This window comes from Ranitomeya imitator, chromosome 4 (assembly GCF_032444005.1).
Source record: "Ranitomeya imitator isolate aRanImi1 chromosome 4, aRanImi1.pri, whole genome shotgun sequence".
Taxonomy (NCBI): Eukaryota; Metazoa; Chordata; class Amphibia; order Anura; family Dendrobatidae; genus Ranitomeya; species Ranitomeya imitator.
In genome coordinates, this window is record NC_091285.1 from 116,948,813 (window position 1) to 116,963,006 (window position 14,194).

General features: G+C 47.5%; 1 protein-coding gene across 4 annotated transcripts in view; it reads right to left on the reverse strand.

The window, feature by feature from the left end:
- The window catches only part of TENM2 (teneurin transmembrane protein 2), a 3,136,407-nt gene that overhangs the window by 409,126 nt on the left and 2,713,087 nt on the right, over positions 1–14,194 (reverse strand). For all 4 annotated transcript variants that reach the window (XM_069763919.1, XM_069763918.1, XM_069763915.1 and 1 more), the window contains one exon: positions 6,062–6,297. In XM_069763919.1, coding sequence (XP_069620020.1) covers positions 6,062–6,297 — 236 coding nt within the window. The remainder of the gene's footprint in view (positions 1–6,061; positions 6,298–14,194) is intronic.

A 14,194-nucleotide genomic window follows, 5' to 3' on the forward strand; every position in this document is an offset into this window, starting at 1 on the left:
GGCAGAACGCTGGACACGGGCAGAAAGCTGCACACAGGGGCAGAAAGCTGGACACAGGGGCAGAAAGCTAGACACAGGGGCAGATTGCTGGACACAGGGGCAGAATGGAGAAACGGGGCATGATTGGAGACACAGGGAGCAGGATGACAGACATGGCGGCATGACTGGAGACACTGGGGCATGACTGGAGACATATGGGGCAGAATTGAGACACAGGGGGCATGATTGGAGACAGGGCAGAATGGTGATACGGGCATGATTGGAGACACTGGAGACAGGATTGGAGACGGATGGGACAGGATCATGGGGCAGGATGGATACGATGGAGAAAGATGGGGCAGGATGGGGAGATCATATGGGGCAGGATGGATACTCATTAGGGCAGGATGGGAAAACATATGGCTGACGCCAGAAATGAGACACACGGGGGCTAGGATGGCGAATATTATTATCATAGGGGCTAATTAAGGGATATTATTACTGCAGTGATGTATTTATTTTATTTTTTTGAGTATACTGTTTTAAATGGGGGGGCAGTCCTATTACTGTGTAGAGTGATACTATGTCGCCTTCTTCATGTGGTGTAATGTAGAAGTTGGGAAAATTAAGTAATGTGTTCTGCAAGTGGAACTCGAGATAACGGTGTTATTTCTTGCAGAGACGAGTCCTGGCTGGATGAAGTGATGGCGGTCTGTGCTGGATTAAAGATGAAGGACTTCACCTAGAGACGTCACTGGTGAGTCAGTGTGTTACCTATACACTGACACTATACACTGTATACTATATACAGAGGTCCTGTGTATAATGTCACCAGTGATCACTGGATTAGCTATACACTATATACAGAGCTCCTGTGTAGAATGTCACTGGTGATCACTGTATTACCTGTACACAGACACTGCATACTAAGTACAGATCTCCTGTGTATAATGGCACTGATGGTGATAGTATTGTGGTTTTTTTTTATTATTGATCAGTATTGTAGTATTCAGTCACTATGTGGTGGTAATATGTGGTCTGGTCATGATGTTGTGGTATTTGTTCCTTGTATTTGATATTATTCGATCACTGTGGTGGTAATATGTCATCTGGTCATGGTGTGGCGGTATCTGTGCCTTGTAGATAGTATTATAGGTCACTGTGGTGATATGGTGTCTGGTCATGGTGCTGTGGTATTTGTTCCTTGTATGTGGTATTATAGGTCATTTTAAAAATTGAAAAATAAATAAAAATATACCTAAATTGTATTGCATATTTTAACAAATATTTAATAGGTTACAGCAGAGTAGGGCCTGGCCAAAAGTGTCTACCTTGTCATTTTGGTGGCTTAAAAAATATTTTGGCCAAAACAAAAGCTGCCAGCTATGTATGTGATCTGGTGATGGGAACTGTCAACGTGTGATAGGTGAGAAGTGGAGTTTTTCCAAGAGAGAGCGGTGGGACTGTGGACAGTTCGAGGGGTGGAGCGTGGAGGCGGGGCTGGGGTGGAGCCTGGGCGGAGTCTCAAGGGGGCCCCGGAAATTTTGCCAGTATGGGGCCCCGAAATTTAAAGTGGCAGCCCTGGTCATATTGCACGACTCGTTAAAGGGTTGATTGTGACTTGTAGGATCGCTACTTCCAACAGGTGGCGCTATAGAGTTAAGTCCTCTATTTCTCAGAAGAGGCAATTTGCATATCATGAAAGGAGCGTTTTTAAGAATGATCATTCACGATTATCTTTCATTGCAAATGCAGCAAAATTTTTAGACAGTTATATGATTACATTACTGTTTCTCGTGTCTTCTGTTACATAACGTGTTTTTCAAGCATGTTTGCTCATCACTAATTCTCACTAATTGCTTCCTGAATTTGTAACTTCAGGTGACATTTTGTACCTGGTATACCTCGGCCTTAAAATGGCTTCTACTTTAAAAGGCAAATGTACCTAGGAGTAGGTCCCTCAAAAGACACTTCTTAGGACCAAGGTGTTAAGAAACCAGAAACTATAAAGCCCATTATTTCCTATTCCAGGGAGTCACTCTATAGGCATGAAGGGAAATGGTAGATAATGTGAGTCCCTAAAGCTCTGTTATGAATTAGTATATGTGTGAATTGGTGTATATGAAGAGGTTTCTGGTAATATAGGTTCAGAATTTTAATGTATCTAAACCAATATCAACAATTCGTAACATTACAAACATTTTCCAGCAACATATTTTAACTAGCTATTGAACCCGTTCTACGCCCGGGTGGCGAGCATTTATATTGGTATATGGTCTCCATCCTGGTATGTGCTGCACCCATCCTGCGTCCCCATCCTGTCATGTGCTGCACCCATCCTGCGTCCCCATCCTGCGTCCCCATCCTGTCATGTGCTGCACCCATCCTGCGTCCCCATCCTGTCATGTGCTGCACCCATCCTGCGTCCCCATCCTGAGTCCCCATCCTGCGTCCCCATCCTGTCATGTGCTGCACCCATCCTGCGTCCCCATCCTGGTATGTGCTGCACCCATACTGCGTCCCCATCCTGTCATGTGCTGCACCCATCCTGCGTCCCCATCCTGGTATGTGCTGCGTCCGCATCCTGCGTCCCCATCCTGGTATGTGCTGCGTCCGCATCCTGCGTCCCCATCCTGGTATGTGCTGCGTCCGCATCCTGCGTCCCCATCCTGGTATGTGCTGCGTCCGCATCCTGCGTCCCCATCCTGGTATGTGCTGCGTCCGCATCCTGCGTCCCCATCCTGGTATGTGCTGCGTCCGCATCCTGCGTCCCCATCCTGGTATGTGCTGCGTCCGCATCCTGCGTCCCCATCCTGGTATGTGCTGCGTCCCCATCCTGCATCCCCATCCTGCGTCCCCATCCTGCGTCCCCATCCTGGTATGTGCTGCGTCCGCATCCTGCGTCCCCATCCTGGTATGTGCTGCGTCCGCATCCTGCATCCCCATCCTGGTATGTGCTGCGTCCGCATCCTGCGTCCCCATCCTGGTATGTGCTGCGTCCGCATCCTGCGTCCCCATCCTGGTATGTGCTGCGTCCGCATCCTGTGTCCCCATCCTGGTATGTGCTGCGTCCGCATCCTGCGTCCCCATCCTGGTATGTGCTGCGTCCGCATCCTGCGTCCCCATCCTGGTATGTGCTGCGTCCGCATCCTGCGTCCCCATCCTGGTATGTGCTGCGTCCGCATCCTGCGTCCCCATCCTGGTATGTGCTGCGTCCGCATCCTGCGTCCCCATCCTGGTATGTGCTGCGTCCGCATCCTGCGTCCCCATCCCGGTATGTGCTGCGTCCGCATCCTGCGTCCCCATCCTGGTATGTGCTGCGTCCGCATCCGGCGTCCCCATCCTGCGTCCCCATCCTGGTATGTGCTGCGTCCCCATCCTGCGTCCCCATCCTGCGTCTCCATCCTGCGTCCCCATCCTGGTATGTGCTGCGTCCCCATCCTGCGTCCCCATCCTGCGTCCCCATCCTGGTATGTGCTGCGTCCGCATCCTGCGTCCCCATCCTGCGTCTCCATCCTGCGTCCCCATCCTGCGTCTCCATCCTGCGTCCCCATCCTGTCATGTGCTGCACCCATCCGGGGGCCTGAGCAGGCGGGGACACCGGCGCGCTGTGGGGGTCAGATGCCGGTATCGCCGCCAGCTCAGGCCCCCCAGCACTTACTATACTCACCTGTCCGGCGTTCCAGCGCTGAGCGGCGCCATCTTCCCGGTCTCCTGGCTGTGACTGTTCAGTCAGAGGGCGGCGCCGGCGCGCATTAAGCGCATCATCGCGCCCTCTGAACTGAAGGTCACAGGCCGAAGACCGGGAAGATGGCGCCGCTCAGCGATGGAACGCCGGACAGGTGAATATGGCCAATACTCACCCTCCTGGCGGTCCCTGCTTCTCTGTTGGAGATCGCGGTGTGCGTTCAGTGTGAACGCACACCGCGATCTCCCGGGAGCGTCGCTCTGTGAGGCCCAGACTGCGCCGGCGCTTGCGCCTGCGCAGTCTATAGCGGCTTCGGACAGAGTGACGCTCCCAGCGTTATATTATAGATACGTATTTTAATATTTACTTAACGCTAAGAACATGCGCTGGGTATTATGATCCCATATATTTCTTTTATTTTTAATGTACATGAGCTGAAGCACCCTCCCTCCCCCCCAATTAAAGAAAAAAAACACAACTCAGCAGTTTGCACTTAGCAGCCACAGATTATTTGTATCTTGCCAGGTACTGAATGTAATAAGGATAAAGATTCTTTTTATTGTACATTCTTTCTTTGACAACAATAAATTGCATCTCCCCTGTTTATTAAACTGCTAATGCAAGAAAATATTTTTTTAAAAGGGAACACACTAAATATTTTACAACGGTAATATATTTTGATTACTTTTCTAACAAACTTTTATTTTTCTTTCTCATTTTTTCTGCCTTCAAAGAGCTCTGCACAATATGGAACAGGTGTACTTTGTTGTTCATGCCACAGGCAGATAAATTGTATAACTTTTTTGGAAACTATAATGAATAATTTAAATTCAGATAAAAATGTGACCTCAACAGAAATACGCTCCTGAATAGATTTTAAGGTTTATTTGGGAACAACTTAAAATAGAACTATTAGTAAATGTATCTCTATAAAACTGACCCAATTTCCCACCAGTTCACTCAATTCAGCCAAGTTTTTTGAAAAACGTTACTAGAGGAAAATGACTTTATTCCAACATCTCATGGTAAAACAAGTCTAGCAACTATTTCCAATACATAAGCAAATGATAAATATCATGAAAACGCACAAAAGCTAGATAAAAAATAAATACTGAGAATATAAATAAAGTAATATTCCAACCATAAAAAGATATTAACTATCAACAGGATACAATATAGTTACCAGATCAAGGCTGGTACCTCCAGCATTTTCCCTGTTTGAATGGAGTGACACTACTGCTCTTTTCTAATTCTATGGGTATGGCAGAGTGTGCAGTAGACTAAGGGTATGTGTCCACGTTCAGGATTGCATCAGGATTTGGTCAGGATTTTTCATCAGTATTTGTAAGCCAAAACCAGGAGTGGAACAATTAGAGGAAAAGTATAATAGAAACATATGCTCCACTTTTGCATTTATCACCCACTCCTGGTTTTGGCTTACAAATACTGATGAAAAATCCTGACCAAATCCTGATGCAATTCTGAACGTGGACACATACCCTAATGGTACCATAGTTTGAATAGAGCGGCAGCTTTCAGGTGCAACTTCTGCTTCATTATAAAGCAGAGACATGTGACCCCTGTTGAATGGTCAAGCCCACTGATCTATCCTTTGGACACATGATAGCTGGAAAACCACATTAATTGTTTATGTGTATTGTAGATGGTAACATACAATGATAATCTTGTTCATTAGGTACATGAGGCAGTGGCATGATTACATGCTCTAAATGACTGCACTATGGATGAACGACAATATGGATCTATTATAAAATATATGATATCAGAACAGAAGTTATTCTTCACTTTTCCTGTAATGAGGTATGTCTGGGATATGTATCTATAGGACTGTAGAACAAGTAACTTCAGAATTCCAGAACATCAACAAATTATATTATATTGAGAATCGACCAGAAGGGCTAGTCTGCTATGCCATAAGAGCTCTGGGATTTGACATTGACTAAATTGTCTAGTTCTTCTGCTATGTATTACCTTTAATATGCTATGAGACCATAAAGTAGATCCTAAAATTCAATAACATAAAATGATTTGAAAGCCACATTACATTTCATCCTACAAAGGTAGTACTGTGTGATCCTATATTAATATCCCCATGTCATTGTCATTTATATTGGTTTTCTCATTATTGGAATATATTGCCTCCCTGTCTTTCTGTATTTATTCAATTCACTTCTGTGATTTATGCTAAAAATGAAATACTCCATACTCTGTGCACATAACTGAACATTTTTCAATTGTATCTGGTCAATAAGCTTCTGTCATATATTTGTCCACATTCTTTTAATAAAAAGAGCAACACACAATGTTCTTTAGGAGAGAAACAGAGTTTTGCTGTTAGCTATACACTAGTAGGTCAACATAAATAACACTTACCCGGAGCTTCCTTCCAAATACAATCACTTTGCCTTTTGTCTGCTCTTTCCGTAACCTCCATTCAATGGAGTTTAGTCCATTTTCCATGGGTAAAGAAATATTGCGCCTTCCAATTGTAGGTGTCACAGTGCCAGCAAGAATATGGGGTTCGCTATGGAAACTGATCCCCATGCCATTAGCATACATTACTCTTAGTGTTCCATTACTACATAACTGGTAGCTGTTCCTTACTTGATCTGGCAAAAACAGAATATTACTAAGTTAGAAAATGTTTTCAATATATAAAACCTCATCATAAACTAATATTGGTAGTACTATATGACCTGTCAATAGACATTGCCAATAATCAACTTCGTTGATTTTGTACCTATTTACTGTATGGTAAATTACTCAATAGCTATTGCATTGGGCAGAACATAACCTTTCTCTTGCTCTAATTGAGCTCAGGAATTAATAAACATAACTCAATCTTTACAAATGTCACTTAAAGGGGTTTCCACAGGACAAGCATTCTTAACTGCAAGTAGCACCTCATAAAAGCCCCCCACATAACTCCATACACATATACCTCGGTGGTCACATAAAATTGTTAACATTGATGTCCGCTCTGGCACAATAGTGAAGGCTGACGATAATGTGTTTATATAACGACGTCGACTGGGAGATTACAATATTACAAGTATGTGCTTTTTTATTTTATCTGGGGGACTTTAGTAGTTAAATGGGTTGCTTCCTTTCAATTAGTTTTCTACCCTTGCTGCAGTTTGTTATAATAACAAACGGTGCTGTACTGACCTTCCCTGAGACCACCGGTGAGTCTCCGCAGCTGCTCCCTTGACAGTGCAGCAGCCCAATCAGTGAGCTCAGCACACTACAAGTGTAAATGGAGTTGCCCCTTCAGAGCCAAACTGGAAGGGATCAATCCCTTTAAGATTTTAGCAGTCCAATACATTGAACAGGTTGGGGGAAATCAACCTATATGGCTACTATAATATCTTCTATGGTGGTTTCATTCATCCTTTTGCATGAATTCCAATGGCAGCCCTATAGGTTATTCCAAATATAACAGTGATAGATGTTAGATGATAGGGGTCTGCCCACTAGGATCAATTATCTCCAGTATTAAAGTATTAAATAAAAAACACATTAAATTAGCACTAACAGGGAGGACTAGGGAATGTGGGACCCCATTGTGGGAAATTATGAGGTTTCAAGCAGTTGGACCCCATCTGATCTAAGAGTGTGTAGGTGATGATTCGTTACGACCAAAATATCCCTTTAGTTGACTATGCGATAAAGTGACAGAGGAGGACAATCTTTCTTTTTTTTCAGATAAATACATTAAATGCTTTGATCATTAATTACATGCTTTGATATTGTATACTTTGTAGTTCTTAGTTTCTGCTTTAATAAAAACATTTCCAGATATTGAATCACCTGTTTTATTATGAGAAAGAAGAAGTTGTAAGCAGGCACATACTGTATGTAATATCTGGGTGGTGCTACAGGGATGAGGAGTCACGTTGCTCTGGCTGGTTTTATGCCGTTTTTTCTTAAGGGGCACAGCTTGCTCTGATCTCACAAGCCCCCTGGGATGATAATTAAAATGGTTATGTTAAAGGTACCATCACACATAACGATATTGTTAAGGATATCGTTGCAACATCACGCTTTTTGTGACATAGCAACGATCCCGCTAACGATCTCGTTATTGTGTGACAGCAACCAACGATCAGGCCCCTGCTGGGAGATCGTTAGTCGTGGGGAATGATCAGGACCTTTTTTTGGTCGCTAATGCAAGCGCTCCGGCCGAGAGCTTCCCTGCACTGACTGTCAGTGCCGGCAGTAAAGCAGAGCACAGCGGTGACGTCACCACTGTGCTCTGCTTTATGGCTGGCACTGACACAGTCAGTGCAGGGAAGCTGTCAGCCGGAGCGCTTGCATTAGCAGCGCTCCTGCCGAAAGCAGTTTTAACCCTGTGGACGTCGGGGGACGTGACAGACATAAGAATGTGAGTATGTGCTGTGGTTTTTTTTTACTTTTACAATGGTAACCAGGGTAAATATCGGGTTACTAAGCGCGGCCCTGCGCTTAGTAACCCGATGTTTACCCTGGTTACCCGGGTGCTGCAGGGGGACTTCGGCATCGTTGAAGACAGTTTCAACGATGCCAAAGTCTTTCCCCTGATCGTTGGTCGCTGGAGAGAGCTGTCTATGTGACAGCTCCCCAGCGACCACACAACGACTTACCAGCAATCACGGCCAGGTCGTATTGCTGGTCGTGATCGTTGGTAAATCGTATAGTGTGACGGTACCTTAACAGCGACAACTCCATGACTCCTCATATCTGCAACCTAGATGACTCTTCGCAATTGGTATGGTTCAGCATGTGGGGATTTATAATATTTTGTTTTTTTTTGCTGATATTGGACAGTCAATGAGATCACTAACAATATCATGTAATCTATACACTACAGTAAATGTCTTTTTTAAAGGTAGTAAACTAAAGCACTAGCAGTAGTGTTGAGCATTCCGATACCGCAAGTATCGGGTATCGGCCGATATTTGCGGTATCGGAATTCCGATACTGAATTCCGATACTTCCCGCGTATCGGATAACGGAATCGGAAGTTCCCAGAATTCAAATTGAACGCAGCAGCCAATGAGGAATGAATGAAAGTGTGGGCACATCCTGTTTAGCATGGTGGGCATGTAAGTACTGGCAAGGCTTGTATTGGCTGCTGAAATGATGTCACTCTGCACTATAAAAAAGCGCTGCCGCCATTTTGCGCTCACTCTGCTGTGATTTCAGTTAGGGACAGGACGCTGTGTTCTAACTGAGGGCCAGTTGAGCTTGCTAATTGCTTTATTTTCCTTTCCAAAGGCTAATTTAGCAAAACGCTGTGTGTTCTTCACTGTTCACCTTGCTCTTGCCTTGCAGCACTGTTTTAACAGCGTTCTGCAAGGTCTCTGTGTGTGTGTGTGTGTGCAGCTCACTCTGTAGTCTGTGTGCAGCCATATACCCGGTTGTATTCAGCTCAGGGGGGGTTCACACTGCCTCACACAGTTGTTCTTTTTTGCTCTTAGTGCAGCCTGCTGCACATTTTTTCTCAAATTTCCTATTAGTGTTTTTCCACCAGTCTCCAGCTCTATTGTGGAAAAACACTACATAGGATAACCTAGAGGGGGGTTTTTGGGCCTTGCAGCGCCGTTTACGGCTGTCTGCACGGTCTCCGTGTGAGCCCAGCTCGCCCTGTAGTCTGTGTGCAGCCATAGCCGGTTGGATTCAGCTCAGGGTTCGTTACTGGCTCATACCTTGAGAAAAATTTTCCTTTTTTTCAAATAGTGCAGCCTGTTTAAAATTTGAAAAAAAAAATTCCTATTAGTGTCTTTCCACTCGTATCCAGCTAAATAGTGGAAAAACACTATATAGGATAACCTAGAGGAGGGTTTTTTGGCCTTGCAGCGCCGTTTACGGCTGTCTGCACGGTCTCCGTGTGAGCCCAGCTCGCCCTGTAGTCTGTGTGCAGCCATAGCCGGTTGGATTCAGCTCAGGGTTCGTTACTGGCTCATACCTTGAGAAAAATTTTCCTTTTTTTCAAATAGTGCAGCCTGTTTAAAATTTGAAAAAAAAAATTCCTATTAGTGTCTTTCCACCAGTCTCCAGCTCAATTGTGGAAAAACACTACATAGGATAACCTAGAGGGTTTTTTTGGGGCCTTGCAGCGCCGTTTACGGCTGTCTGCACGGTCTCTGTGTGAGCGCAGCTCGCCCTGTAGTCTGTGTGCAGCCATAGCCGGTTGGATTCAGCTCAGGGTGCGTTACTGCCTCATACCTTGAAAAACAATTTCCTTTTTTTCAAATAGTGCAGCCAGTTTAAAATTTGAAAAAAAAAATTCCTATTAGTGTCTTTCCACTTGTATCCAGCTAAATAGTGGAAAAACACTATATAGGATAACCTAGAGGAGGGTTTCTTGGCCTTGCAGCGCCGTTTACGGCTGTCTGCACGGTCTCCGTGTGATTTAAACTAGCTCTGTAGCCCGATCTGCACCAAAAAAAAGGTTAAGTTCACCAAACACAACTTACACTTGTGTAGGCCACATTTGAAAAATAATAAAGTTTAGTCCACAATTTACAACATTAGTGTTTCTTACACCTGTTAGGAGGAGCATTACAGGAATAAGCACACTAAGGCCTTAGTACTTTTCTGCTTATCTTTATCTGTCAACCAAGATGAAGAGGGCAGGGAGTAAGGCACGTGGGCGTGGGCGCGGAGCAGGGAGAGGAGCAGGGAGAGGACGTGGTGATTCTGTGCCTGCTGCGGGCGCCGGTGACTCGTCGTCACTCAGTTTCAGCAGGGAACAGTCCTTCATGCGCAGCTTTGTCGGAGAGCGCCGTGCACCGCTGCTGCGTGAAGACCAAATTGAAGCCGTTGTCGGGTGGATGGCAGCTAACGCCTCGGCATCGACTTCAGTTAGTGCCACATCCTCTCAGGCACAGAGCACTGGAGAGCAGCCATCTGTCTCTTCACCACCTGCCAAATTGGCCAGGCAGTCAGAGAGCCCAGGACAGGAGCCGTCTCTACTTCTGTTCTCTGAATCTCTTGGCTTGGAAACAGGGGGCCAGCCAAGCAGCATTGGAGAAATGGAAGAAGAGGCAGTGTGCAGTGATGCCCAACACCTTTTTCTCTCTGACTCTGAAGAGGCAGGTGGGCCAGTGCCTCCGGTGACCACAGCGCAGTACGCATCTGATGATGAAACTCAGGTGCCGCTTTCTCGTGCGTACTGTGCTGCTGAGACTACCCAGGAGGAGCAGTTGGTGGCAGAGGGTAGTGGAGATGATGAGGTCCTTGACCCATCGTGGCGTGAGGAACAGGAAGGTGGTGGGAGCAGCTCAGAGGAAGAGCTTCCTCTTACGGGCCAAAGAGGGAGAGGGAGGGGGAAGACTGCGGAGCCTGTAGCCTCCACTTTGGCACCCGTTAGGAGCCTGTCTCTTTCCAAAGCCAAAAAGGGCGCTCCCAAGACTTGCAGTGCCTGGTCCTTTTTTGACACAGTTGCAGATGACATTTGTTTTGTCAAATGCAAGCTGTGTCATCATAAAGTAAAAAGAGGGAAAAATGTCAGCAACCTCAATACCACAAATATGTGGAAACATGTGCGGACCAGGCACGCGGTGGAGTTACAGAAACACACTGAAGATGTAGGCCAACCAACAGCGGCAGCTACCACCTCTTCAGCTCGTGTTGCCTCTTCCTCCAGCTCACGCACAGCTGGTTTGGCTTCCTCCCAGAGACCTTGTGTAATTCCACCCACAGCACCACCTTCCCAGTCATCCTCACACTCCCAGTCTACTCTACAGCCATCGGTAGTACAGGCATGGGAGAAAAGGCGGGCATTCTCGGCCAACCACCCCCGAGCACAGGCTCTGAATGCAGGCATTGCCAAACTGTTGTCCCTGGAAATGCTCTCGTTCAGGCTGGTGGAGACTGACAGCTTCCGTGACTTGATGGCATTGGCAGTCCCACAGTACAAGGTGCCCAGCCGCTTTTACTTCAGCAGGCAGGCTGTCCCTGCCCTGCACAGGCATGTTGAGGCAAACATAAAACATGCGCTACTGAACGCCGTCAGTAGCAAGGTCCACCTCACCACCGATGCGTGGACCAGTCAGCATGGACAGGGGCGATATGTTTCCCTCACTGCCCATTGGGTTAATGTTGTTGAGCCAGGTACAGATCGTGCGAGTGGCGCAGGACGTGTCCTGCCCACTCCAAGGATTGCAGGAATCCAGTCTGTACGCATCGACTCCTCCTCTTACACCAGTTCCTCTGATTCCTCTCTGCAGGATCCGTCACAGTCCACCCCCACATGGACCCGTGAACGTTTACCTATGACCGACATGAGCACAGCCGTGGCCAAACGTCAGCAGGCCGTCTTGAAACTAGTTTCATTGGGGCATCGAAGCCACACAGCGCAGGAGCTCTGGAATGCCATAAAGCAGGAGAGCGATGTGTGGTTACTGCCAGCGAATCTCCAGCCAGGCATGGTAGTGTGTGACAATGGCCGAAATCTGGTGGCAGCTTTGGCCCTTGGCAACCTCACTCACATCCCATGTCTGGCACATGTGCTCAATTTGGTTGTGCAGAGTTTTCTGAGGGACTATCCGGATCTTGATGCCCTGCTGCACAAGGTCCGCCTAGAGTGTGCTCACTTGCGGCGTTCCAGCTTGGCCAGATCCCGCATTGCTGCTCTGCAGCGCCGATTCCGCCTTCCGGAACACCGCATCATATGTGACCTACCTACCCGGTGGAATTCCACGTTACATATGTTGGAGCGGTTGTGTGAGCAGCAGCAAGCAGTTATGGAGTACCAGCTGCATCAGGCGCAAAGAAGTCGCAGTCAGCGCCGATCAGACTTCACAACCACAGAGTGGGCCACTATGAAGGACGTCTGCCAGGTTTTGCGTCCTTTTGATTATTCCACGCGGATGGCAAGTGCAGATGATGCACTAGTCAGCATGACTGTCCCCCTTATCTGCCTGCTTCAGCAAACTTTGCAAGGGTTAAGGGATGATGTGGTGGAAGAGGTGGAGGATGAGGAGTCACCTTTTCCATCAGCTTCTGGAGAGTCAGCGCCACGTGGTTCCTCACAAAGGGGTACGCAGAGGCCAATTTGTGAGGAGGATGAGGAGGAGTCAATGGAGGAGGAAGAGCTCCGTCCAGAGGAGGGAGCGACACAATTGTCCAGTGGTCAGTGTGTACAGCGAGGGTGGGGTGATGACGAGCGGGCAGAGATCATGTCTCAAGCAGGGGACAGCGTTTCTGGGCCGGTTGGCACTCTGCAGCACATGGTGGATTTCATGCTGCAGTGCCTGAGAAACGACCGCCGCATCGACCACATTCTCAACATGCCTGATTATTGGGTGTTCACCCTCCTCGATCCTCGCTACCGGGACAACGTCCAAAACCTCATCCCTGCGTTGACCCGGGAGCGTAAATTGCGGGAGTACCACGACACACTGGTGAATTCCATCATCTTCTCCTGTCCAACTGAGAGGAGTGCTGCTAGTGCTTTACAAAGCAGCTCAGTGCGTCGAGGCAGTGGGGGAGGCTCTGCCCAAAGAGGGAGCAGAAGCAGTGCCTCTGCCCAAGGCAAGCCCAGTATGGCACAACTCTGGCACACTTTTGTGTGCCCGCCCCAAATGTCTACACCATCACCGGCGGCTCCAGTCACCAGGAGGCAACGGTTCCGTCAGATGGTGACAGACTACATGGCTTGCCCTCTTACTGTACTCCCAGACGGCTCTTCCCCGTTCAAGTTTTGGGTCTCTAAGCTGGATACATGGCCAGAGCTAAGCCAGTATGCATTGGAGGTGCTGGCTTGCCCTGCGGCTAGTGTCTTATCGGAACGTGTCTTTAGTGCCGCAGGTGGTGTACTAACAGACCGTCGCATGCGACTATCCTCCGATAACGTTGACCGGCTTACTTTCCTGAAAATGAACCAGGCCTGGATCTCGCAGGAATTTGCCACTCCTCTGCCTGATTAAGTAATTGGGTGTCATCCAGGTCTCCTGCTGTGTTCATCTTTCTACCACCTGAACTGCTATTCCTGGGCTCCAACACCGCCAGTTGCGGCTCAGAAGTGCAGGCTGCACAGTAAAAACATACGACCCAGTGTTATTGGGTTTCAGTAACGTCAGCTGATCCCCAGCTGTGTAGCCGGCAATGTGTCCTGCGACCGCCACGCTGGCACAACAACCTAAATGTAAGGGAACCTGTCCCCCCCCCCCCCGTCGTTTGTTACTGAAAGAGCCATCTTGTGCAGCAGTAATGCTGCGCAAGGAGAAGGTAGCTCTTTTTTTTTTAGCTCTTTGCACACGCAGAACTTAACACTTATAAAATGTGTTCACTGATACCGTTATACCGTCCCGGAGCTGGGACTTTCCTTCGTAATGTGACGCAGCACAGCCGTCATTCCTACCCCCTTGGTGCCATGCGCTGCCTCCTCAGCGTTGTTTTAAGCTGTCACGGAGCCTGCGCTGTTCTGTTATCCCTTGGGCATGCCCTATTTGCGCTGCCTGTCTTCTGACATAATTTGGTGTCAGGCTGGCTGCGCCTGTGCGGCCGCGGTGCCCGAGA